General features: G+C 42.5%; 1 protein-coding gene across 1 annotated transcript in view; it reads right to left on the bottom strand.

Annotated features, from left to right (window-relative positions):
* Positions 1-27972, bottom strand: part of LOC126230929 (uncharacterized) — a 344514-nt gene that overhangs the window by 54112 nt on the left and 262430 nt on the right. Inside the window, exons 13-15 of the mRNA XM_049942408.1 lie at positions 17987-18159; positions 8199-8324; positions 2131-2312 (exon numbers count right to left, since the gene is read on the bottom strand). Of these exons, the coding sequence (XP_049798365.1) occupies positions 2131-2312; positions 8199-8324; positions 17987-18159 (481 nt within the window). The remainder of the gene's footprint in view (positions 1-2130; positions 2313-8198; positions 8325-17986; positions 18160-27972) is intronic.

Genomic DNA, 27972 nt, shown 5'->3' with positions numbered 1-27972 from the left:
AGCGGAAGGGGTGGCCGGATGCCCTTCCTGCCGCCACCCCGTACCCCCCAGGACGGAATTAGTGTACACCAACTGTCTGCGACTAGTGTAATCCTTTGAGTAGTACGAAAGTGTTCAAATGTCTGCGAGCCCTGTAACTGAGGCGGGACACGGGGACCAGCCCGGTATTCACCTAGGGGGATGTGGAAAACCGCCTAAAAAACACATCCAGGATGCCCGGCACACCGGCCGTCGTCGTTAATCCGCCAGACGGATTCGATCCGGAAGCAGCGCAGTAGCGCTCTCGGCTAACCTGGCGGGTCCAGTTTGGTTTAGTTTCAGTAACTATGACTAATAGGCTTGCAGTCATACGATAGTACTATTTTATGATTTGAGCAGTGCGCAATTTTACTTTGCACTTTTGAAAACCGAAACTAAACGAGCAGCGATAGAAATACACCGTTTGTTGCAATATGCTTGGGACAACAGTACATTTTCAGGCAGACAAACTTTCGAAATTACAGTAGTTACAATTTTCAACAACAGATGGCGCTGCGGTCTGGGAAACTCTATAGTACGATATTTTCCACATATCCACCATGCGTAGCAATAATATGGCGTAGTCTCTGAATGAAATTGCCAGAAACCTTTGACAACGTGTCTGGCGGAATGGCTTCACATGCAGATGAGATGTACTGCTTCAGCTGTTCAATTGTTTCTGGATTATGGCGGTACACCTGGTCTTTCAAGTGTCCCCACAGAAAGAAGTCACAGGGGTTCATGTCTGGCGAATAGGGAGGCCAATCCACGCCGCCTCCTGTATGTTTCGGATAGCCCAAAGCAATCACACGATCATCGAAATATTCATTCAGCAAATTAAAGACGTCGGCCGTGCGATGTGGCCGGGCACCATCTTGCATAAACCACGAGGTGTTTGCAGTGTCGTCTAAGGCAGTTTGTACCGCCACAAATTCACCAAGAATGTCCAGATAGCGTGATGCAGTAATCGTTTCGGATTTGAAAAATGGGCCAATGATTCCTTTGGAAGAAATGGCGGCCCAGACCAGTACTTTTTGAGGATGCAGGGACGATGGGACTGCAAAATGGGGCTTTTCGGTTCCCCATATGCGCCAGTTCTGTTTATTGACGAAGCCGTCCAGGTAAAAATAAGCTTCGTCAGTAAACCAAATGCTGCCCACATGCATATCGCCGTCATCAATCCTGTGCACTATATCGTTAGCGAATGTCTCTCGTGCAGCAATGGTAGCGGCGCTGAGGGGTTGCCGCGTTTGAATTTTGTATGGATAGAGGTGTAAAATCTGGCGCATGAGACGATACGTGGACGTTGGCGTCATTTGGACCGCAGCTGCAACACGGCGAACGGAAACCCGAGGCCGCTGTTGGATCACCTGCTGCACTAGCTGCGCGTTGCCCTCTGTGGTTGCCGTACGCGGTCGCCCTACCTTTCCAGCACGTTCATCCGTCACGTTCCCAGTCCGTTGAAATTTTTCAAACAGATCCTTTATTGTATCGCTTTTCGGTCCTTTGGTTACATTAAACCTCCGTTGAAAACTTCGTCTTGTTGCAACAACACTGTGTTCTAGGCGGTGGGATTCCAACACCATAAAAATCCTCTGTTCTAAGGAATAAACCATGTTGTCTACAGCACACTTGCAAGTTGTGAACAGCACACGCTTACAGCAGAAAGACGACGTACAGAATGGCGCACCCACAGACTGCGTTGTCTTCTATATCTTTCACATCACTTGCAGCGCCATCTGTTGTTGAAAATTGTAACTACTGTAAATTCGAAAGTTTGTACGCCTGAAAATGTACTGTTGTCCCAAGCATATTGCAACAAACGGTGTATTTCTATCGCTGCTCGTTTAGTTTTTATTGCCGTTTCAAATATACCGGTCATTTTTGAAACACCCTGTATGAACTAACACAATAACAGAATATACGTAAAAGAAGGTAAGGCACAGAGCTTGAGAAAAAATGTGAAAAAATCGGAAGGGGAGGAGGAAATGAAACAGAAATTCACAGGTTGAGAGTGAATTTGGTGTTATTTCATTGAGTACAAACTCCAGCAGTTCAAAAAGTCGTTGCGATTTCTTTGTTGGACTCTGCACTTGGCGTGTCCGGACTTACTCGCTGTTGACGGAGTCGAGCAGCGCCCGCCACTGCTGCACCATCTCGTACGTCTTGGGGTGGTGCTTGGTGTACTGGCCGGCCCACTCCTCGTCTGCGTAACTCTCGTTCTCGAACAGGTGCGGGATCGCGTCCATCCTGAAGCCGTCCACGCCCTTATTCAGCCAGAACCTCACCACGTCCTGAAATCACATGTGCTATGATTACATTCTTCACATCCACATCCGTTACACATACTTCACATAGCGCTACACAGTGCGTAGCGGCGGGAACTTCCTACCATCATCAGATCTTTTTGACAATGGTCACTGCGCGGTCAGAATATGCACTCCTGATGAATAGCGGTTCGCGACACCAAGTAACTGTTTGGCTTCTATGAAACATGAGCCAGTGACTGGAAGTACTTATTCGGTTTATCGTAAGAACTGAAGATGACGCACACGTAGCGTAAAAACCAGTCGCCTGAATAATAAATACATTGAAAACAAGGCTGTAGTGTTCCATTTGCATTACTTACCTAGTCTGCTACTGTTCCACGCCCATAAGAATACTGAACTTAATGAAATTCTATCTCTCCTCCACCTTGTTTCATCCGCGTGTACCTAAGGACAAGTGACGATGTAAATGCCTCTGTGTGCCTTAATACCATTCTCATCTCATCCTCGTGATCCCTATCCGAAACATACGAAGCAGGATGTAGAAGGGTCATACGGTCTGCTTCTAATTCCGCTTAACTTCACATGATTTCGCGAGAATGATGTCACCTCTAGTCAATAGATTGCTGTTTAAGTTCGTGAGGCACAATTGTCAGTCTTTCTTATGGACTGCACCGCTCCATCAGACTGCAAAATAAGACTTTCTGCTAAGCTCGCCAGAACACAAAGGTATCGGTACACACCGTTTCCACAGGTCACCTTTCTTCCAAAGAATCTCGTTTAAGTTCCGGGGATACCTCTGTCACTCTTTCGTATGGGTTGTACCGCTCCTTCAGACTGAAAAATACGATCTCCTCCTAAGCTCACCAGAACAAAAAAGTGTCGGCAAATATCGTACCCGCATATCGTCGGGATGCGGACTGTGAAGCGACTGGTCCGCTAGCCCGGACCTCAGACTTCTTCCTGACTCAAAGATGAAGTTATGATTGCCGCCATCGATAACTAGGAACGCAACTATTTTTGAAGTAAACATTGGGAGCTGTTACGCGAATAATCAAATATTGAAAGTTGCAAATGTAACAGACAACTTTCAGTACGATCGTAACAGATTCTTTATAAAAATTAACAAACGACACTTTTTTTTCTAGAAACAACACCTTTAAGTTGCATAAAAATTATTTATTATTCGACAGCGTTCGTCACTTGGGAGTTGTATGAACGTACATCGCGGAGCACCTGGACGCAAGGACTGTGTGCAATTTGTCTCCTTTCGAAGCTGGCTTGAGTTGTTTGCTCTTACTCGTGATTTTAACAAGTTGCTAAGTATTTGCATGGCTATTATGTTCAAAATTTCACCCTGACAAAGGTAACACTAATGATTCTGTGCAGTATACATGATGGCTGATTGGATGTGATTGGCGTCAAAGCAAGATTCCTAATTCAAGGCTAGTCCCAAATTCCGGCCGAATAATGAATGACTTGTACGCAGCTTGATTTTTTAGTGGCGTTAATCATGTATATGGAAGCTGCGGAGAGCCACATGTCCGAAATATTCACCTCTGTGAATTCCTTCGATGTCTGCCATCATGCCTGCTTCATAAGGACTCAGAACGGTGTGGTAAATACCAGAAAATATGTCTCTAGGATCATGTTCCCCATTTATTCATAGACACCCTTTACTTTCCCATACCCCTTCCAACAAACTTATGTCTTCCCTTCATCTATCCTTTTACAGATTTTACGTGAGTGCCTCGTTTCATATCACTTTTTATGTATTATACGTAATTACAACGCATTAGAAAAGCACCTCGCTCGGTGCTACGTCTTCCTTAGTTGTGGTATGTACGAATGGCAGTTGTGTTCTCGTCTTTCAGACAATCTTTCTTCATGATGAATCCTTCTTTCCACAATTTTCTTTTTGTTTTATTCATTGAGGGGAAAACATATTGACTGACAAAAAGAGTGAAGCTCCCACAAAGAGAGCAGGAAATGAAACTTCACAGGTTGAGACGATGTGTGATGTTATTTCAGTGATTACAAAATAGAGGCAGATTTACAAGTACTTGGTAGTACGAGCTGTACCGTCTTCTGGAAAGTCTTCTAAAAGCCGTAGTAAAACTTTTTGATAACCAAAAGTGAACTGTATCAGTAAGGAATAAAAATATGCATGTCTATCTATGTAAATGTGCTCTCAGTGATGAAATATTCCTTTGGAACGAGAGAGCTTCCACCTTTACAAGTTGTGAACATAAAACTATTAACAATAAACATATTTTTCTGTAGCAAATACTAAGAATAACAAATACCATGAGTATATCATGTCGTGGGATTTCTATATAAAATTATGGGAGAAAATGATGACACTGTTGTCAGCTTTTGAACCTATTGGACGCCTTGTACGAAGTTGCTTCTGAACGCACGATTTTGTTCATTGTACGTAAGTTTTCCACAATATATCTATAAAAAGTATTCGTCCTCTTAATCTCATTTCATACCTCACCTTCCATGTGAACATAATTATATGGAAATAATGAATTATCGCTAGAGTTCAAGTCTTATCATCGGCCATCTGTCATTCTATTTTCGTAATGGTGCATAGGCAGCCGTTACGTGAGATGTAATAAATCACATGATTTTCGGGCTTCACCCACAAGACAACAAGAAAAGGTAGTTTAAATATTTTGGTATCAGGAACAGATTTTTTTTTCTAATATTATTATATTATTTTATTTTATTTTGCAGAATAGCTTTCATTAAATGTACACGACATACCCAAAACTAAAAAATAATAATATGAGGTTCAGGCTTGTTACTGAGTAAATCACTGACGTAAAAATATTGTTTCCACTGCTATAAATATGATTCAAATCATAAATTAATTGTATAAAAAGTCAATTTTTAACAAATAATTTACGTAACATTGAGAATAATAGCGCAGCAACGTAGGTGATTATATCGTGTCTCTCTCTGCTGCAATATTTATTTATCGGCCACTAACTACTACAGTTTGAAACAAACCACGCGTATTTTAGAGCTAGCCGTGCGTGCTGACAACATAAATAAATTGTTACAACCAAACTCAGTACCTTTACTCAGAATTATTTGCCTTCGTAGCAACATTGATGATTGTTAACGTATTTTTTGGCCACTACTACGAGTGTGCGGAATATACGCACTTCACGACTTATTTGTTTTCTTCCACGATTCCAAACGTAACAAGATGATACCTTTCATAAAAAAGGTAAAAGAGAGAGGAGAGAAAGGGACGATAGAGCCCACTTACCAGTATGGCTTTCCACAACCTCTGGCCTGAAAGCATGCACTGATTCGATTGTGAAAGAAGTCATAAACCCGTTGTATACTCTCCTCAGGTAAGATGGACGACAACTATTCTAACTTGTCCCTGATTTTCTGAATACTGGTACCGGGATGTGGCTGATGTTTGAGTTGGTCGAAGATCAGGGACTTTTGCTGGCTACCAGGGTACCTACACATCACGCGACAGTTGATAGAGACGCGTGCCATGTGTGGGCGACCAGCTTCTATTGAAAACACGGCACCACGGTCCCGACGCCTGAGAGGTAACATGTGAGGATGCAGGATGTCTGTGCCGTACTGTTCTACCGTCAAGAATTCCTTCACCGGCCGTGATCTGAAGTAATACCTGATGACTCCTCGCACCATGGCGCTAGGAGTAAAACCGCTGTGTCTCCCCAAAACAACAGTAGAAAGTGCCATCTCCCATGGTCGCGACCGTACTCACTGACAGAGGTCGTCCGGCGTAGCACAGAACCACAATTGGTCGTTGAACACAGAGCGGCTCCGTTCATCAGCAGTCCGTACTCCTCCGTCACAGCACCACTCCAAACGCAGACGTTTGCTGACGGCAGCCTGTGTGAGGTGCGGTATTTCCCTAGTGCGGCTGCTGATAGGCTCCTATGAATGGTGCAGGATGATGCACTGAACGTCTTATTTGTTCTCTAAAGGCACGAGCAAGTGTGAATGGATTACAGTGTCCTTGGTGTACAATACAGTTATCTTCATGGTCAATCGTTATCGATCGAAACCTTGACGGCAGGTATGTTGCCTTCATGTTCGCATGCTGTCCTAGATCAGACCAGTGTCACACACGAATGCATCACAAATATGGATATAGCACGATTCGACCAGCCGGCCGAATGGAAAGCCCCAGTGAGACCACTTTCAAACTGTATCAGTCTGTGATGTGGAAAGCGTGGAAAGCGAGTTTTCAGCATCTCCGTGTCCTTCAGAGTGATCACTCCCCATATTATGCTGTTCTTGTGCCTTATATACTCTGCCGGACCTGGCAACAATGCAAAACGAGAGCAACACTCTGATGGCCGTTATACATGTCGCAGACAACTGTAGCTCTGATCATTTACGTAGCCGCTGATGATGTGTGTGTATATGCAGTTACATTCAAGTCCGAAGATAACTTCTGGGTGCTTCACTTCTTTTTGTCAGGCAGTGAATATAAAAGATACAACACGTAGAACACTAATCTTGCAATCTCATGCCCGCATCTCGTGGTCGTGCGGTAGCGTTCTCGCTTCCCACGCCCGGGTTCCCGGGTTCGATTCCCGGCGGGGTCAGGGATTTTCTCTGCCTCGTGATGGCTGGGTGTTGTGTGATGTCCTTAGGTTAGTTAGGTTTAAGTAGTTCTAAGTTCTAGGGGACTGATGACCATAGATGTTAAGTCCCATAGTGCTCAGAGCCATTTGAACCTTTTTTTTTTTTTTTTTTTGCAATCTCATGCATCGTTTCTATTTCTTTGTTAACGAAATGTAAATAGAATTTCCATTCACACACCAAACAGAAACTGTATTCATATGGTTCTCTATTTGCTTACTGTTATCCACCGTCGAGTCCGCCGTTCGTGGTCTCGCAGTAGCGTTCTCGCTTCCCGAGCACGGGCGTCCCGGGTTCGGTTCCCGGCGGGGTCAGGGATTTTCATCTGCAGTGAGATGACTATGTGTTGTTGTGTCGTCTTCATCATCATCATCATTCATTCCCATTACCGTCGGAGGAAGGCAACGGCAAACCACCTCCATTAGGATCTTGTCTGGTGCGGGCCTCCCGCATCGTTCCCCTACGCTCTGTCAAGAAGCATGGGACTTCATTTCCATTACTATCCATCGACGAAGCTATCACGTAGACAATAGAGTCGTGAGCAAACGATACAGCAGCTGTGCTGATCTTACCTGATAAACTGTCCCTATATACTGTGAACAAGAGCGGTCCTATTACGATTTCTTATGATACACACGGCGTTACTTTCGTTTCCGTTGAACAAACGCCTCCAAAAGTAATGCATTAGCTTCCATTATTCAAATATTATTGAAGACAATTAAATTTTTATGGAGATAATGCTTAAAATAGAATTTTGGATATCAGTCGAAAATGACGTACTGTGGCGATCGCCTTTCTGAACTCTATGAAGCCTTTTCAACATAATCACTTGACTGCACTTCGAGAATCAGTGTAACTGTAACGTAATAAACAAAGATAGTTTTCCCGTGCTTGTTAGGGTGAACTTCTGAAGCACAGCGTCACAGGAAAACAATTTGGATTATTGGCAGCTGCACAATGCATCAAATGTTTATGAATCTACGAGTAATTGTACACATACCTACATTTTCAACAGTGACAGCTTTTATGAAACAGTGCAAGTCGCCTCCAATGTTCATAGATGATGCTATCAAATGCTTAACTAATATGAAGGATACAGAACATGCAGTTTCAACACTAAGAAATGCAAGTGGCTGTAACCAGAAAGATACTTGTGCTTATTCACATAACACTCGTAAAAAAGTGTTACACTTATTTTATTAGTTAAAGAAGTAAAATTTTTCTCTCAAAAATTTAGGATTTTTCAAAATAAGAATCACTAACCTTCATCTCCTCTACAACTTCTGGATTGTTGAAGTTGAGATCCGGCTGATACGGCCCAAATTGGTGCAAATAGTACATTTGCAGTTCTTCGTGCCAAGTCCACATTGAACCACCGAACCAGCTTTCCTGAAATGTTATTTAAAGCCCATATTAAATACATATGACAACTGGCGGTGTGGCGTAGCGCCGCACATCGCTCCTATAGAAATCTTACGATCACTAGTAACCCCATACAGGAATCGACTCACGGCTCTCTCGTGACAGACGTTACATCTTATGATGGAAATTCCAGGTAGGAATATCAACAATGTAGGAGCAGATAGACTGCTACTTACCGCAAAGGAAACAGGTTAAGTTGCAGACAGGGAAAATTAGAAGACACATGAAGCTTTCGACCATAGCCTTCGTCAGCAAAAGAGAAACACACACCATTCATGCACACAAGCAAACACACTTGATGCACACTTGACCGCCGACTCCAGCACTCCGGCCTGAGATGCTGGAGCTGGTGGTCATGTGTGCATCAAGTGTGTTTGCTTGTGTGCATGAATGGTGTGTGTTTCTCCGGCCTGAGATGCTGGAGCCGGCCGGTGTGGTCGAGCGGCTCTAGGCGCTTCAGTCTGGAACCGCGTCACCGCTACGGTCGCAGGTTCGAATCCTGCCTCGGGCATGGACATGTGTGATGTCCTTAGGTTAGTTAGGTTTAAGTAGATATAAGTTCTAGGGGGCTGATAACCTCAGATGTTAAGTCCCATAGTGCTCAGAGTCATTTGAGATGCTGGAGTTGGCAGTCATGTGCATGAAGTGTGATTGATTGTGTGTATGACTGGCGCGTCTTCTCTTTTGCTGATGAAGGCTATGGTCGAAAGCTTTACGTAAGTGTGTTTTAATTGCGTCTGTCTGCAACTTAACCTGTCTTCTGTACGATAAGCAGTCTTCTATTAGTTCTTATGAGGCAGCTATCTGCTAGTAGTTGTGGCACGGGCCGCTAGGTTTTACTAGTTTAGAGGTAACGAAAATTAAAGCGACTATTGTAAAACTGAATGCACCTTTGGCCATATAACAAATAGAACAAAACTGTATATTTACACATACAAATAACTAATTTCAGCCTGTATTTAGCTTTTCTTTTAAAACGCTATATTTTTCGTGATGATTTTTATCGTTAGGTGATATGACGTTTTCTGCAAATTGTTGCTAATTTAACGTTCTGAGTATCAGAGTGTATGAACAGGTAAATGTGATATGTGTGAAATGTGAATACTTGCATTTGTGTTAAGTGAGTATATGTTAGCATGGAAAGTGTAGCTGAATTAGTTGTATAACTCACACACCGAATGGTTATAATTGACGTATAGCTACTTACAGAGGTCCAGTGTGGGCTGTAATTCTCGTATGGCAATGAAAACATGATAGATATTCTGATGCTTAATGCGTAACCTATTTATGCTGAAAACAAATTAGTTACAATTTTGGCTACCGTGTGGAAATCTGGTGCCTTGAAGGTAAAAAAGACGGATAGAAATGTTTCCCTATGTAACGGATGTGGAACACGGCGTGGTCAAACAAGAGAGAGAGGCACATCGTTGATTTTATTATTAACTACTACTTACAAAGTTTGTTCAATACGAGCACCGTCGTCAAAGAGATGCAGTACGGTCCAAGATTTGTACCTGGCGGCCACAATTGGAACTAATTTTTTTCAAGTGTATATCGGTTCCACGTTAACGCAGTAACATATCTACCAAGTTTCGCTGCCATACGATCATTACAGCTCGTACGGGACTTCCTTGAGCGGTTTTACTGTAATTTTAAGTGCCTGCCACATCGGGGAAATTGCGATACGAAATTCGCCAGTTTATGGTTTTGTTGAATTGAGAAACATATGTTAACAGTACGGTTATGTAAAGAAGAGATTATTCAGATATTTATGGATTTTATGAAATTGATTGTTTGATAAATTGTTATAAGGAGATATTGATAATGTGATTGATGCAGGCTTAAAGACGTTGGAGAGTGAGGCTTAGATGTGCTGTCTGATAGGCTTTGATGGATATCAGTCTTTCAGGATGGAGGGCGTTCGTGCAAATTTTGTTGACTAGTGAGATTACTTTCTAGAGTCTTGAGGATTCGCAGCTCAGACGTCTCGACGATCGGTCAAGCTCAAATTGAACTCCCAAAAGTTGTTTTAATTTTGTGCAGTCGTGGTCGTAAAAAAAGAACGCGTAGCGTGGTAAAGTGTCAACGAACGAACGATAAAGAGCAAAGCGTATATTCTGGAGATTTCTGTGAACTGTGATCTTTTTTGAATAACTTAATTCCACGTGGAGTTCTGTACAAATCGTGACGCAGAACTGATAGTTCGAAGTGACCAATTTGTAGGATACTGAGAGCGGATTCTATTCACACACAATCAGTGTATAATGTTTCAGGTAACAAGTTAGGGTGTACACCATAAGCTCGCTATTGAGAGTGAATGTGCTTACATGTGAATATAGTACTTTTAACTCCAATGTAAATTTGAATTTATGGTGAACGTGTGTACAAGCAGTGACAATATATGGAAATTTTCATTCAGTGAGTCTCTCTCATTTTGCAGCTAGCCAGACCCGATACTTCAAAAACATTTTATGTTCCCTGTAGTTGTGTTAGTGCGGCTAGTTTCGGCTACAGCTTATCTAGCCGAGAAGCCCTATTCGCAGCTTCAGGCAAGACTTGTGTTGCGAGAGAATGTCACCGAAAAGTGACTGGATAGTTCTTGCCTAGGTAAAACCGACCGCGCCGCTGCAGGGTCGATGTGGTAGAAGAGGAGGGATTGTCAAGAAGGTGGAAGTAATATTTCTTTGGTAATATCAGTATTATCGAACCAGAGCTACGGTGTACGCATCATCACACGCATTTATTCGCAAGGATTGTCACGTTCATCTACATCTACATCTACATCAGCATTTATACTCCGCAAGCCACCCAACGGTGTGTGGCGGAGGGCACTTTACGTGCCACTGTCATTACCTCCCTTTCCTGTTCCAGTCGCGTATGGTTCGCGGGAAGAACGACTGTCTGAAATACTCCGTGCGCGCTCTAATCTCTCTAATTTTACATTCGTGATCTCCTCGGGAGGTATAAGTAGGGGGAAGCAATATATTCGATACCTCATCCAGAAGCGCACCCTCTCGAAACCTGGCGAGCAAGCTACACCGCGATGCAGAGCGCCTCTCTTGCAGAGTCTGCCACTTGAGTTTATTAAACATCTACGTAACGCTATCACGGTTACCAAATAACCCTGTGACGAAACGCGCCGCTCTTCTTTGGATCTTTTCTATCTCCTCCGTCAACCCGATCTGGTACGGATCCCACACTGATGAGCAATACTCAAGTATAGGTCGAACGAGTGTTTTGTAAGCCACCTCCTTTGTTGATGGACTACATTTTCTAAGCACTCTCCCAATGAATCTCAACCTGGTACCCGCCTTACCAACAATTAATTTTATATGATCGTTCCACTTCAAATCGTTCCGCACGCATACTGCCAGATATTTTACAGAAGTAACTGCTACCAGTGTTTGTTCCGCTATCATATAATCATACAATAAAGGATCCTTCATTCTATGTATTCGCAATACATTACATTTGTCTATGTTAAGGGACAGTTGCCACTCCCTGCACCAAGTGCCTATCCGCTGCAGATCTTCCTGCATTTGCCTACAATTTTCTAATGCTGCAACTTCTCTGTATACTACAGCATCATCCGCGAAAAGCCGCATGGAACTTCCGACACTATCTACTAGGTCATTTATATATATTGTGAAAAGCAATGGTCCCATAAGACTCCCCTGTGGAACGCCAGAGGTTACTTTAACGTCTGTAGACGTCTCTCCATTGAGAACAACATGCTGTGTTCTGTTTGCTAAAAACTCTTCAATCCAGCCACACAGCTGGTCTGATATTCCGTAGGCTCTTACTTTGTTTATCAGGCGACAGTGCGGAACTGTATCGAACGCCTTCCGGAGGTCAAGAAAAATAGCATCTACCTGGGAGCCTGTATCTAATATTTTCTGGGTCTCATGAACAAATAAAGCGAGTTGGGTCTCACACGATCGCTGTTTCCGGAATCCATGTTGATTCCTATATAGTAGATTCTGGGTTTCCAAAAACGACATGATACTCGAGCAGAAAACATGTTCTAAAATTCTACAACAGATCGACGTCAGAGATATAGGTCTATAGTTTTGCGCATCTGGGTCGAATGGAAAGGTCTTCGTGCGACACAAAAATCGTATCCGTGCCGTACTCACTCAGAAACGCTCTGTTTAGTAAAGCGTGACGTTGAATGGGTGACGTGCCGTAGCACAAACGCCCTGCGATAGAGATGGGTTGTGACGACGCTGATTGCCATACATGACAAGGAGGTTGTTTCAAACGGAATCTGTTGTATCTGTTGGAAACTGATCAACGGTGGAACAGTAAAAACAAAAAAAAGTTTATACGGATTAAGCAAACTATCTTATATTTCAGTCTTAGGGCAAAGTGGTATCATTGCTGATTTTTAGATTACCAACCATCATCAGATAAACACTGCAACGGTACATAGTAACTCGAATCCGAATACGTTACATGGAACTGTGTAGGGTGGATTGTCAGACTGATGGCAAGAGTTCATTGGTACTTAAATTCTTTTTGTTTTCCCACTTTTCCGTTCCGATGCGGCACAACTTTGTTTCACTGTAAGGCTGTGGCTGGACCTGGGCTAGTGTGGCAGCGGATGTCGCCGGATATCGCCGCTTACCACCACTCAGTCCGTGTGAACAACTCTGTCACGGCGAGTACTGCTGACCAGATAACGCTTCGCCAAAGCGTCACTGGAGCCCATCAGAGGGTTGTGAAGGATATAGTGGAATGTGAAGTGTTGGCACAAGAGCCAACACCGTGTTGCTAGAGGAGGCCGAAATGCACGCTTTTAATTACACGGAGACTGGCGTGAGGTCTGGAACAGGACAATGTCTTGAGAATTGCAAATAAAGTACGTAGATGATGTAATACTTAACTTTAATCCATAATTGGAGTACATCGCTCTTGATGATACAAAAGTATAATAAGTTCAATATAACTGGTAATGGCGCCTTGCTAGGTCGTAGCAAATGACGTAGCTGAAGGCTATGCTAACTATCGTCTCGGCAAATGAGAGCGCATTTGTCAGTGATTGCAGACCGAGCGCCGCCACACGGCAGGTCTAGAGAGACTTCCTTGCACTACCCCCAGTTGTACAGCCGACGTTCATAGCAAGGGTTCACTGACAAATACGCTCTCATTTGCCGAGACGATAGTTAGCATAGCCTTCAGCTACGTCATTTGCTACGACCTAGCAAGGCGCCATTACCAGTTATATTGAACTTATTATACTTTTGTATCATCAAGAGCGATGTACTCCAATTATGGATTAAAGTTAAGTATTACATCATCTACGTACTTTATTTGCAATTCTCAAGACATTGTCCTGTTCCAGACCTCACGCCAGTCTGCGTGTAATTAAAAGCGTGCATTTCGGCCTCCTCTAGCAACACGGTGTTGGCTCTTCTGCCAACACTTCAGAATGCAAGCGAGAACGCGCCGGCACCACCAGAGTGTCCTCATGCTAGCCAGCTCTCAGTCCAGTCAAACGTACCTTCCTGCTTCTCCGTGCCCCAGCAGTCTGGCCGTTAGTGGCTTTTCACTGCCAGTAGCTTTACTGCCCAATGTCTTAGGCTAGATTTACTGGCATAAATCTCCAGTCAGCTTTTTACATTTTTTTTCTTATTTGACCGAAATTCTTTCAGTTATCGAGATGCCCACATTCCACCTTCCTTACTCCAACGGGAAATCTTCTACAGCAATTCGTCAACGATTCATATCGTCTGATGTCGACTTGCTAAGTAGTCTAAAAACCGGTAATGTTACTACTTGTGTCACCTGTGGTTGAATTACAAAATTAAAAAACAGTGCATGTGTCTAGAAAATTATGAAACTGTGTTTATTAAATCTTTGAATCCCAGAAGCAGGTGGAGCGCTTCAAACATAAAATACACGAAGCTCTCGACTAAGTAGTCGTGGAGGTAATCAACAGCATCTCATCTTGGAGCTAGCCAGAACGACGAAAGTCATGACCAGAGTGTATTATGATGACCGCCTCTTAAGTTAAAAGAAAAAGATGTAAATCGTTCGATTGTTTCTCAGCCCATTCACCTTCAAAATTTAGGCGTCATTGCTTGTATTCTAACCAGTTCTGGAGATATTGTTATTATTCTAATATAGGTCCCTATCTCAAACCCCGTCCGGATAGTCGAGCTCGTTAACTGGCGCTTCCGGGATTCGGGAAGGCGTTTCCGGATCGAATCCATCTCTACATCTACATGTACATCGATACTCTGCAAGCGCAGGGTGGAAGGTTGTTGGTCCTGCTTAAACACAGGAAGTAGCAAGACGAACGTTGGGACACCCGAGCGCTGGTGCACAAAAGAGTTGCGACCAGCCAATATTGTAACTGGACGGGAAGGATTATACTTCGGAAACTACGAAAATCTTGGACGCAGCTGAGAGCAACGAGGAAGCGTCACCTTGGAAACCACGTAGGCTGGGTTATTTCCAAGGATTTTTACTCAGAAGCGTACCATTGTAGGACTATAGGTTTTTCCTCGCAAACGTGCCGCGCTGGACCACAAAAGACTAAAATATGGTTGGTCGGAGTTCGGAAGAATCTGTAGAGAGGGAGAATATTCCGTGGTTTCGGGAATATGATTCGTTTTCGGAATTACGAGGGTGGGGAGCCGAGCCTTGCTGGAAAGCCAGCGGTGCAGAGACGAGGTCTTTCGTTGTGAGCGCCCGTGTGTGACGGTCGCTCGATATCAGCTTTGTTGGTACAGGACTTGCTGTCTCAGAAGAGTTTATAGTTAGAACAGTTAGGCACTGTACTGTTGCGAACCTGTACGATTCTGGACTTCACTTCCGGGTTGGAAGTCGTCGTTGAGTACGCAGCGTTCAGTAATTGCGAGCACCTCTTCTGCCTATACTTACGTTGAGATGCTATCTGAACCTTGTCCTTGTGGCTGGGAGTTCGCGTTTCTCGTCTGTAGAACACAGAGAGGAAGACAGTATTAGAGTATATTAGTCAGAGGATCGCCTTCTGACGTCGTAGTGTTTGAAAGAGTTTATTTGTGGCTGGAGTTCTTCCATCGTCGCAGACGAGTACGAGAACCATCACTTTGACGCAGTACATACAGTCATATCGCAAATTGCTTCCGCTTATTAGGGCTATAAAAGCTAAACAACTGTCATCACTTAGTTTATTTCTACTGAGGCTCCACACCACCGTAGATCATCTTTCAAAGTAGTGTCTTCTAGTGTTTGGCACGTGGATAATGTCAGTCATTTCGCGTTATTGATATTAGATCGCACAGTCATAATAAGGGGCGGAGTTGGGCAATTAATTAGTAATTTTACTTAGGAAATGTAAACTTTGTAATTTAAAGGTCTTTTTTAATATACAATAAATATATAAGCAGCAACAACGTTTATCATTTAGTAGGATTACTTGCCTTCATCATTCATGTATGTTTAGATTGTAATACAATTAAGAGATCCTAAGATCTGCTTCAGGGCGTAGTCAGACGGGGCCACATCTTCATTTTAGCGTTTATTATCTTCCATTGCGCACATTCATTTTGCACTCGACTGGAGTAGCATCTTGAACAGGGTAGACTTTTTTCCATTTCGATAGAAGCGCCAACCCTCCGACATGGCAACTGTCTAATGCCGTTTCTCTTGAGTGTAAATGATTGCACAGGCGACAACAATCACGCACACTGAGAGCCATTTCTTTTGTTACTTTTCCATGTTCTAGTTTTCTTATTACTTTCTTTCTTTCACTTTCTTAAAACTCCCTTATTATTATTTTTGTTTTTGTTTAACTTCATTTCATTATCGACTTCAACAGTTACTATGGCTCTGTGGCCTCGTTCAAGCACTTCTCTTCAATCATAAAATGACTGTGCGAAACCTGTATTACACTCAGAATACGAAGAAAAGAACGTATGGTGTAGGTAGGCTCACTAAATATTCGTACGGTACGTAAATAATATATTTTTATTCTGTCTAATATTATTCAGAGAAATTACTGTGAGAGGAACGTTGTGCAGTTTGAGAAAGCATTCGAGAACATCAATGCTCGTTCCAGGGAAGCGCAGGAACAGTGTATGTACTTATATAATTTTTTTGGCTTTTAGTCCTTGCCGCGACGCTCATTACGGCTGACACCTAAGGCTACAGCTGCGTCATTCTCCCACGCACCTCGTAACTGTACCACGCCGGATCTCCCAGAACGGCTTTTTGCTTACGCTGACAACATAGCACTGGACTTTACAACATCGCCGAAAACGGCACGCTGGAAAAAAATACAGGGCTTGGTTTATGTAAACTGAGTGGCCTGAAGTAGTTGGAGGTGTTGCCCAATTTGAGAATGTGGCGTGAGTTGCCGACTAATATTGCGGCTATGCATGGAGTATGGCGCGAGTGTAGGCTCGGTATATCAGCAATCTGTTACAGATAGACGTACGTAGAACGTGGCAGCTCGTCGCGTTTTAATCGACTTAGAAAGTAGGGTTATAATCGGTGCAAGCCACAAGGGTTACAGCAAGTCAGTAGTGTCAACACTGAATCTTCAGTATCGCAGAGATGATGTCTCTCCAAGCGTAAGCCGCCGAATGGGACGACAAGTGTTTGTCAAACTGACGTCACGTCGCTTCCGTGCGAGGCCCACGAGAAAGACAGCAAGCAAGTGACGACTCTGCCGGGGAGCGAGTAACTATTTCAGACGAGTTTAATAATTCTTGACAGTATGATTAAATGCATCAACTTCTCGATAGCACACAACGAAGTTAAGACTTTTAGGAGGTACCTTTTCAATTAAATATTGATTTCCTGTGGGCCCTGCACGGAGTCTCGAGCGTTCACGAATTGCGGCGGCCAAGCCGACTACATCTACATCCACATCTACATGATTACTCTGCAATTCACATTTAAGTGCTTGGCAGAGGGTTCATCGAACCACAATCATACTATCTCCCTACCATTACACTCCCGAACAGCGCGCGGGAAAAACGAACACCTAAACCTTTCTGTTCGAGCTCTGATTTCTCTTATTTTATTTTGATGATCATTCCTACCTATGTAGGTTGGGCTCAACAAAATATTTTCGCATTCGGAAGAGAAAGTTGGTGACTGAAATTTCGTAAATAGATCTCGCAGCAACGAAAAACTTCTTTGCTTTAATGACTTCCATCCCAACTCGCGTATCATATCTGCCACACTCTCTCTCCTATTACGTGATAATACAAAACGAGCTGCCCTTTTTTGCACCCTTTCGATGTCCTCCGTCAATCCCACGTGGTAAGGATCCCACACCGCGCAGCAATATTCTAACAGAGAACGAATGAGTGTAGTGTAAGCTGTCTCTTTAGTGGACTTGTTGCATCCAGTGTGACAAGTTCGTTACCGTATATCTCGTTGGCCCCGCCCCCCGTATTGCCATACGGGGCGATCGACGGTCTACTGTGTCAGATGCCCGCCGATATGTTGTGAGGCGTCAGGGACTGAAAGCTACCAGGGCAGCACAGCAACAAATGTATCGCACGGGCTGCAGCAACCCACTGCCAACGCGTGTCCCTTTACTTTCCCATAAGTCTTGGCCACTCAGTGAAATTTGAAATAAGAGCTTACGTCAAAGTCCGTGGCGGATAAAACATCGTCTGAGAGCTTACCCAGTTGTTGGGCACGTCAGGCTGGGACGCGTTGTCCTTGGCGACGCCCGGGTGCCACACGAAGTACTCGCGGTACTTGGCATGTTCCGGGTGTGACGTGTTCGTCGCCTTCTGGAACCACTCGTGCTCTTCGCTGCAGTGGTTCGGCACGAAGTCCATGAGCACCTTCAGCCCTGAAGCTCAAGAGACATCCTCTTTATTATCTCAACACAGTACAACGTACCATTACACTTACATTCTTTATTACCACTTGTATTTGTAGTGGGTGTTTGGAGGGGGGAGGCGGGGTGAGGTGGGGCTGGAGTCTTAGCGATGGCTGCCCCAAGCTCAGGCCTTCAGCGCGCATACCAACATCTAATAATTTCCTTACACGAAGTTGACCTACACTTTTGTGTGATTTATGGCGCCTGTAGCTGTTGGCTAATAACACTCCAGGTATTTCCCATGTATTTATCTACACTCCGTTTGCCCACCAGGAATTGTATACAGAGGTTGTAGAACTGAATGACGACAATGTAAATTTGTGCCTGACAGGGTCTCGAACCCGGATTTCCCGGTTATCGCGAGCTGTCTCCTAACCATTTGGCTATCCTTGCGCAACTCAAATTTGCATATCTCGTCAACCATGAGTCTACAGCCTGCTCTCGTACATCCATTATGTATATTCCAGTACAGGGTAGACATATTAAGTGAAAGCCGCTTGCCCGGTGTCGGCTGATAAATATGTTATTGCATCGTGTCCAAAGGGACTTTGCATCGTAATTCAGAATAACACAAGCGCCGCTATATCGTCTTGAACACGTTTTAACAGAGTCCCCGACGATCCAAACTGTAGATTTGGACTTGAGAATAAACCCATATATTCCCACATCGGCACCATTCACGTGAAGGGGGTCTCCAGCACGTCTCCTCATCGATGTCCATACAAGTTCAAGGCGTGTTCCAAATACATCGAGAACCATCCACAATACGTTCCCGGAGTTCATCGACACTATCAGTAGGACTGAAATATGCAAAATCTAAAAACACCTTCCTGCACAAAAAAAAACCAGGTACTAGCTAGCCACGACCAGTCCACTCGTTGTCGAAGATAAGTGCTACGTAGTCGCCAACAGCCACATGAAAATGTGCCAGTGTACCTTCATACCTGTAACACATACCCATTATTTTGCCACAAGGAACATCATCCCAGCGTAGGCTTAGACATTAGCAGTGTTGTGACACTGGCGTTAGTGATTTGGCGCACACTTCGAACAAGGGAACCCACTGGTTTCCAGACCTTTGTTTACTAGGATTATTTGCTTGTTACATTGTTTTCTACTCGCTCCTTTCCTTTGTACCTATAGCAGTGAAACAAAGAGTATGTTACCCACTTTTTATTGTTCTGGTGGCTCGCTTTACGCTAATCTCTCTGCATGCAGTAAGTTTACTACTTATCAGGGAAGAAGACTTAAAGATATGTAAACAAGCCAGGTGGCCCTACGATGGACACTGGACTCCCTTTCAGGATGATTGCGGTTCAAATCCTCGTCAGGCGATCCTCATTTAACTTTACCGTTTATTCTCTGAATCACTTAAGCTTAAGGTAAATACCAGGTTTGTTCCTTTATAAAAGACAGGTCTGGTTCCTTTCTTCATCCGTCCCAAAAACGTACTTGTGCTCCGACTATAATGACCTCATCGTAGACTTGACGTTAGACCTAATCTTCCTTCCCATTACAGACATATCAGATGTCGTTCCGTAATATAAAACATATTCGCTAATATTATCAAGAACACATACGAAGGGAAGGGAAAATAGCAGAAGAACTTTGAATACGACACACTAATACATGGCAAAGCCACATAGAAGAATTTATTACAGTCCTCAGTTTAGTCACTGAAAGCACTACGTGTAAGAAGTTAATGTACGTAGAAGAGGCTCCAGATGGATTACATAAAGGCAGGAGAGGAACCAGATTTCAAATTGTAATAATATCCAAGGAAATACGTGGAAGGAAATGAAAGAATAGGTTTAACGTCCCGTCAGCATCGCAGTCTTTAGAATCGGAGCACAAGATCCGATTGTGTCAAGGATGGGAAAGGAAATCGATATTGCCCTTTCAAAGGAACCATCCCGGCATTTGCGTGGAGCGATTTAGGGAAAGCACGGAAAACCTAAATCAGGATGGCCGGACGCAGGTTTGAACCGTCGTCCTCCCGAACACGAGTCCTCGGTGCTAACCACTGAGCCATCTCGCACGGTGACATGTTGACTCTATTTATTTGTGGTGAAATACAGATTAAAACTGAAGAAATTGCAGATCGGTAGGAAATTAAGGAGATGGGACTTGGGTAAACTGAATAACTCATTCATTTCAAAATCAGCATTTTTTTGGTAATCAGTATGTTGATTGGTTTCATGCGGACCACAGCTAATCCCACTCTTGTGCCAATTTCTTCGAGTAGCACTGGCAATCCACGTCCTAGACCTAGACCTAGACCTAAAGCTTCCTCTAGCAGGAAAGAAGTTATTCCCTGACGTCTTAACACATACCGTAACATTCTGTTCTTTCATCTTGTGCTGTATTCTCTACGAGTATGTGTATCTTCCCGCGCCGATTGTGCGGAGAACCTCCCCATTCTCAACCTTATCAGTCCACCTAATTTTCAACCCCTTCTGTAGCACCATATCTCAAACGCCTCGATTCTTTCCTGGATTTCAAATAATCTATGGTTCACTACCACACAAAGCTGTGCTCCAGTCGCATATTCTGAGAAATTTACTTCTCAGATTACGGACGACGTTTGATATTTGTAGACTTCTTTAGCCAGGAATGACCTTTAAGCCTGGGCTTTTTATGTGCTCCTTGCTTCATCGGTCATGCGTTATTTTGCTTCTAAGGTACCAGAATTTCTTAACTTCGTCTTATACGTGGTCCCCAATTTTGATTTTAAGTTTATCTCTAATCCCATCTTCGTTACTCAGCATTTTCGTCTCAATTAGTTTAAATCCGAGTCCATATTCTGTACTCATTAGCCTGTTCATTCGACACATGCTGTAATTGTTCTTAACTTTCACAGAGGACACCAATGCCATCTTCGAATGTAATCACTGATATTCTATCACAATGAATTTTAAATCCTCTTCTGAACCGATCTTTGCTTCTTCATTGCTTCTTCGATGTGTCGATTGAACAGTGGGGGCACAAGAATTTATCCTTGCCTTGCATCCTTATTCATCCTAGCACTTCGTTCTTGGTTCATCATTCTTATTACTCGCACTTCGTTCTTGTGCATATTGTACATTACCCGTCTTTCTCTTATAGCTTACTCCTATTTTTATCAGGATGTTGAGCATTTTCACCATTTTACGTTGTAGAACGCTTTTTCTAAGTCGAAAAATCTTATGAAACATATGCAATCCTCTAGCGAAGAGATATGCACCTGTGGACCTGTGTGAATGTTTTTGCTTCTCTAAAACTTGGTTCAGCACTTTCTGTGCTATCATCAGTATGTTTTTTTTTATTACCCTGTCGGAAAATTATTATTAAATGATAACATCTGGTGGACATTATAAGAATTTCAGCTTAGAGTTATTTACGTTCTCGAAAACTGATGATTACGTTTTAAATTTGATGGTGGTTTACTTATACAGCTAAAGGTAAATGTTACAAATTTGAGTCACGAAATACAGTATGTTTATCCTGTGGTGACAGAAATACTGATGGAAGATATTTATAAATTCCTCAAACGACGCTATCAGTCGCTTTATGCTCGTAGTTTTATATCTTCGACTGATTGTGGAATCTTCACACAAATATATCTTCTACTTCACTCTTTTTCGTCCATTTCAGACAGGAAATCTCTGTATCATATCGCGTTATTAAGCGTATCACTAACAGTTCTGGACTCTGTAATCTTGTTTCCAGTTGTGTCAAATGTGTTAAAAAACTTATTTTGACACTGTCGCTATTTTTAACTGTTACACTCCCATTTTTTATTTTATTACAAAACAGGTTTATGACATGCTCACATGTTATTGTCGTTATATAACGTTCATTTGTTACTTTGTGTGTTTATTTGGAGGGTGACGTACAAATATCAAACCGTTAGTGATACGTAGGATGTTAAGATTGATATTTGAATGTTGTCTAGAGGGGTTTATTTGCACTGTTTTCTGATGTGGCAGTAGTGTTCTATTGTAGAGTTAGTGAGACCCTTGTGAGAACATGCCCTAATAAAACTGTAAATGCTTTTCAGTACCTTCAGATTTGAGAATGATGTAACGATTCCAAATAAAAAGAAGGGAGGGGATTGACAGGAGGGGATATTATCGAATCGTCAGGTTAATGAGTCATGGTTCTGTGATAGTGATACGAATTATTTACTAAATTATGAAAGACTGGTAAGACAGAGATTTAGGAACCAGGTTTTAAATTGTAAGACATTTCCAGGGGCAGATGTGGACTCTGACCACAATCTATTGGTTATGACCTGTAGATTAAAACTGAAGAAACTGCAAAAAGGTGGGAATTTAATGAGATGGAACCTGGATAAACTGAAAGAACCAGAGGTTGTACAGAGTTTCAGGGAGAGCATAAGGGAACAATTGACAGGAATGGGGGAAAGAAATACAGTAGAAGAAGAATGGGTAGCTTTGAGGGATGAAGTAGTGAAGGCAGCAGAGGATAAAGTAGGTAAAAAGACGAGGGCTAGTAGAAATCCTTGGGTAACAGAAGAAATATTGAATTTAATTGATGAAAGGAGAAAATATAAAAATGCAGTAAATGAAGCAGGCAAAAAGAAATACAAACGTCTCAAAAATGAGATCGACAGGAAGTGCAAAATGGCTAAGCAGGGATGGCTAGAGGACAAATGTAAGGATGTAGAGGCTTATCTTACTAGGGGTAAGATAGATACTGCCTACAGGAAAATTAAAGAGACCTTTGGAGATAAGAGAACCACTTGTATGAACATCAAGAGCTCAGATGGAAACCCAGTTCTAAGCAAAGAAGGGAAAGCAGAAAGGTGGAAGGAGTATATAGAGGGTCTATACAAGGGCGATGTACTTGAGGACAATATTATGGAAATGGAAGAGGATGTAGAAGAAGATGAAATGGGAGATACTATACTGCGTGAAGAGTTTGACAGAGCACTGAAAGACCTGAGTCGAAACAAGGCCCCGGGAGTAGACAACATTCCATTGGAACTACTGACGGCCTTGGGAGAGCCAGTCCTGACAAAACTCTACCATCTGGTGAGCAAGATGTATGAAACAGGCGAAATACCCTCAGACTTTAAGAAGAATATAATAATTCCAATCCCAAAGAAAGCAGGTGTTGACAGATGTGAGAATTACCGAACAATCAGTTTAATAAGCCACAGCTGCAAAATACTAACACGAATTCTTTACAGACGAATGGAAAAACTAGTAGAAGCCGACCTCGGGGAAGATCAGTTTGGATTCCGTAGAAATACTGGGACACGTGAGGCAATACTGACCTTACGACTTATCTTAGAAGACAGATTAAGGAAAGGCAAACCTACGTTTCTAGCATTTGTAGACTTAGAGAAAGCTTTTGACAATGTTGACTGGAATACTCTCTTTCAAATTCTAAAGGTGGCAGGGGTAAAATACAGGGAGCGAAAGGCTATTTACAATTTGTACAGAAACCAGATGGCAGTTATAAGAGTCGAGGGACATGAAAGGGAAGCAGTGGTTGGGAAGGGAGTAAGACAGGGTTGTAGCCTCTCCCCGATGTTATTCAATCTGTATATTGAGCAAGCAGTAAAGGAAACAAAAGAAAAATTCGGAGTAGGTATTAAAATCCATGGAGAAGAAATAAAAACTTTGAGGTTCGCCGATGACATTGTAATTCTGTCAGAGACAGCAAAGGACTTGGAAGAGCAGTTGAATGGAATGGATGGTGTCTTGAAGGGAGGATATAAGATGAACATCAACAAAAGCAAAACGAGGATAATGGAATGTAGTCGAATTAAGTCGGGTGATGTTGAGGGTATTAGATTAGGAAATGAGACACTTAAAGTAGTAAAGGAGTTTTGCTATTTAGGGAGTAAAATAACTGATGATGGTCGAAGTAGAGAGGATATAAAATGTAGACTGGCAATGGCAAGGAAAGCGTTTCTGAAGAAGAGAAATTTGTTAACATCGAGTATAGATTTAAGTGTCAGGAAGTCATTTCTGAAAGTATTTGTATGGAGTGTAGCCATGTATGGAAGTGAAACATGGACGATAAATAGTTTGGACAAGAAGAGAATAGAAGCTTTCGAAATGTGGTGCTACAGAAGAATGCTGAAGATTAGATGGGTAGATCACATAACTAATGAGGAGGTACTGAACAGGATTGGGGAGAAGAGGAGTTTGTGGCACAACTTGACCAGAAGAAGGGATCAGTTGGTAGGACATGTTCTGAGGCATCAAGGGATCACCAATTTAGTATTGGAGGGCAGCGTGGAGGGTAAAAATCGTAGGGGGAGACCAAGAGATCAATACACTAAGCAGATTCAGAAGGATGTAGGTTGCAGTAGGTACTGGGAGATGAAGAAGCTTGCACAGGATAGAGTAGCATGGAGAGCTGCATCAAACCAGTCTCAGGACTGAAGACCACAACAACAACAACAACAACAATGAAAGACTGGTTGTAGCCAGCCTCGGGGAACATCAGGTTCGGTTCCGGAGAAATTCAGGAACACGGGAAGCAATATAGACCATAAAATTTTTCTGAAAAGACAGACTGAACAAAGTCAAACCCACGTTTTTAGCATTTGTATACTCAGAGGAAGCTTATGGCGACACTGGCCGGAAAACGCATTCTGAAATCAAGATAACAGAGATAAATTACAACTTGTATATAAACCAGACTGCAGTCATAAGAGCTTAAGGATACGAGAGGAAAGCAGTAGGTCTACTGGAGAACTGAGTCAGAAAGACGTCTGACGTTAATCGATCTGTACATCGAGGAAGCTGTAAAGAAAACCAAGAAGATATTGTATAAGTGAATTACTGTTCAGGGTGACCAAATACTTTCTTTAAGGTTCACCGATTGCTTTGTAATTCTGTCGGAAACGGCAAAGGGCTTGGAAGATGACTCGAACGGAATGGATAGTATCTTCAAAAGAAGTAAAGCAAGGGTAATGGGATATAGTCGAGTTCAGTTAGGATTTACTGAAGGAATTTAATCAGGAAATGAGACACTTAAAATAGTAGATGAGTTTTACTATTTGGACAGCAAAATAACTAACTATGACCCCAAGTCGAGACTATATAAAATGCAGACTGGTGATACGAAGAAAAGTATTTCTGGGAAAGAGGAACTTGTTAATATCGAATATAATTGATAAGAAGCCTTTTGTATAGGAATCTGTCTTGAGTGTATTGAAGTGAAACATAGAAGAAAAACAGTTTCGACCAAAAGAGAACAGAAGCTTTTGTATTTTCATGTCACAGAAGGATACTTAAGATCAGATGGGAAGATCGGTAGCTAATGAAGACGTACTGAATCGAAATGGGAAGAAAACAAATTTTTGTGACAACGTTATTAAAAAAATGATCTTTGATAAATCACATCCTGAGATATCAAGCAATCGTCAGTTTGGTAATGGAGAAAAATATGAAGGGTAAAAACTGTAGACAGAAACAATGACTTGATGAAGGGCAATAATTGTAGAGGGAGACCAAGGCTTGGTAAAGGGTGAAAATTGTTGAGAGAGACCAAGTGTAAGTAGGCTGTTTAGGTTTTTATGTCGGTAACACCACGTAGCGCTCTGTATGAAAATCACTGGCTGTGCTGTGTGCAGTCTGTGGCTGGTTGGCATTGTTGTAATATTCGCTATTGTAGTGTTGGGCAGTTGGATGTGAACAGCGCGTAACGTTGCGCAGTTGGAGGTGAGCCGCCTGCAGTGGTGGATGTGGGGAGAGAGGGCAGAATTTGAGAGCGGATGATCTGGACGAGTGTCCATCAGAAAGAGTAAATTTGTAAGACTGTATGTCATGAACTGACATTTATATTATGACTTTTGAACACTATTAAGGTACATACATTGTTTGTTCTGTATCAAAATCTTTCATTTGCTAACTATGCCTATCAGTAGTTAGTGCCTTCAGTAGTTAGAATCCTTTATTTAGCTGGCAGTATTGGCGCTCGCTGTATTGGAGTAGTTCGAGTAACGAAGATTTTTGTGAGGTAAGTGATTCATGAAAGGTATAGGTTATTGTTAGTCAGAGTCATACATTTGTAGAGATTATTGAAAGTCAGATTGTGTTGCGCTAAAAATATTGTGTCTCAGTTTCGTGTTGATCAAAATAAGTAAAGAGCGAAATGTCTGAGTACGTTCAGTTCTGCTCAGCTGTTTGAAAATCAAATAATGTAAGAGGTTTATCAGCACAGTAATTCATAAATTTTTCTAAGGAGAGGTTTCACAAGGATAGATGAATGGTAATAATCGTACAGGGAGATCAAGTATTTATGAAAGGTAAAACCTGTAGAAGGAGACCAGGGCTTGCTTAAGGATTAAAAAAATGTATAGAGAGACCAAGGGTTGACGAGGGGTGAAAAGTTATAGAGGAAGACAGTGGCACGATAAAGGTAAAAATTGCAGACGGAGACAAAAGAGTCGATGAAGGGTAAAAATTGTAGAGGGAGGTTAAGGCATCAATACAGCAAGCAAGATGAAAAGGATGTAGATTTCAGTAGCTATCAAGAGATTAAGAGGGTTGCCCAGTATAGACTAGAATAACTGCATCAGACCAGTCTCTGGACTGCAGACCAGAACAACGAAGTGCATCTCAATGCATGGGTATTATCTACGTGCCAAATCTGTTACTGACAAATCTGATTTGCGTGTATTGTATACATCTTTGAATGATTTGTCCATATCGTTGTACTAAATGATCAGAATTTGAATAAACGTTATAATCATTATATTCAAATTATTTTTAATGCTACATGTATTTCGCTGCTAAATTTGCTTTGCATACTATACTAAAGTACATCACAGTCTCATATTAGAGAAATATAATTCACTACGTAATATGTTAGCTTGTGCCGGCCGGAGTGGCCGAGCGATTCTAGGCGCTACAGTCTGGAACCGCGCGACTGCTACGGTCGCAGGTTCGAATCCTGCCTCGGGCATGGATGCGTGTGATGTCCTTAGGTTAGTTAGGTTTAAGTAGTTCTAAGTTATAGGGGACTGATGACCTCTGAAGTTAGGTCCCATCGTGCTCAGAGCCATTTGTTAGCTTGTGAGTCCATTTGTCGTTTATTATCCACCGAATAGCAACAAAACTAATGTTAAAAGCAGCGGAGTATAACTCGTAGAGCACCACTTTACCTCATATTGAGCCACATCTGTTCAGTTAACATAACCGCTGTTAATTATCCAAAATTTCAAATAAAAATTAGCAATTTGCATTTACGTATTACATAATGGAGTAATTAAAGATTTTAACTGTAGTTGTAATGGCATCATTTGCCGTATGCTTTGTTCACTACCCAAGCACATCACTGACGCACGAAAGCCGGGCGGAGTGGCTACGCAGCTAGAGGCGTCATGTCATGGACTGCGCAGCCTCTCCCACCGGAGGTTCGAGTCCTCCCTCGGGCAGGGTGTGTGTGTTGTTCTTAGCACAAGTTAGTTTAAGTTAGTTTAAATAGTGTGTAAGCCTAGGGACCGACCACCTCAGCAGTTTGGTCCATTAGGAATTCGCACACACATTTTTCGATGCACGAAAATACCTGAAATTATTAAACAGAGTTGAATCTTTCTCCCTGAACAAAAGATACGTTACACTGTTGACCATTAAAATTGTGACTACTAAATGGATAGCAAAATACACTGTGCCTTTTTAGTAAAGTACGATGGATCGATGATCAAACTTGTTGTGCCAGCAGCCGTCGATAGGATGTCTTTCGACCTAGACTTGCGGTAGATCATACTCTCGTCTCGTTAACAGTTACTTTCTAATCAGTGTGAACAGGTTGATT

Source organism: Schistocerca nitens, chromosome 1 (genome assembly GCF_023898315.1).
Source record: "Schistocerca nitens isolate TAMUIC-IGC-003100 chromosome 1, iqSchNite1.1, whole genome shotgun sequence".
In the NCBI taxonomy this organism is placed as follows: domain Eukaryota; kingdom Metazoa; phylum Arthropoda; class Insecta; order Orthoptera; family Acrididae; genus Schistocerca; species Schistocerca nitens.
Note: the sequence above shows the minus strand (reverse complement) of the source record. Positions and strands in the feature narration are given on the sequence as shown.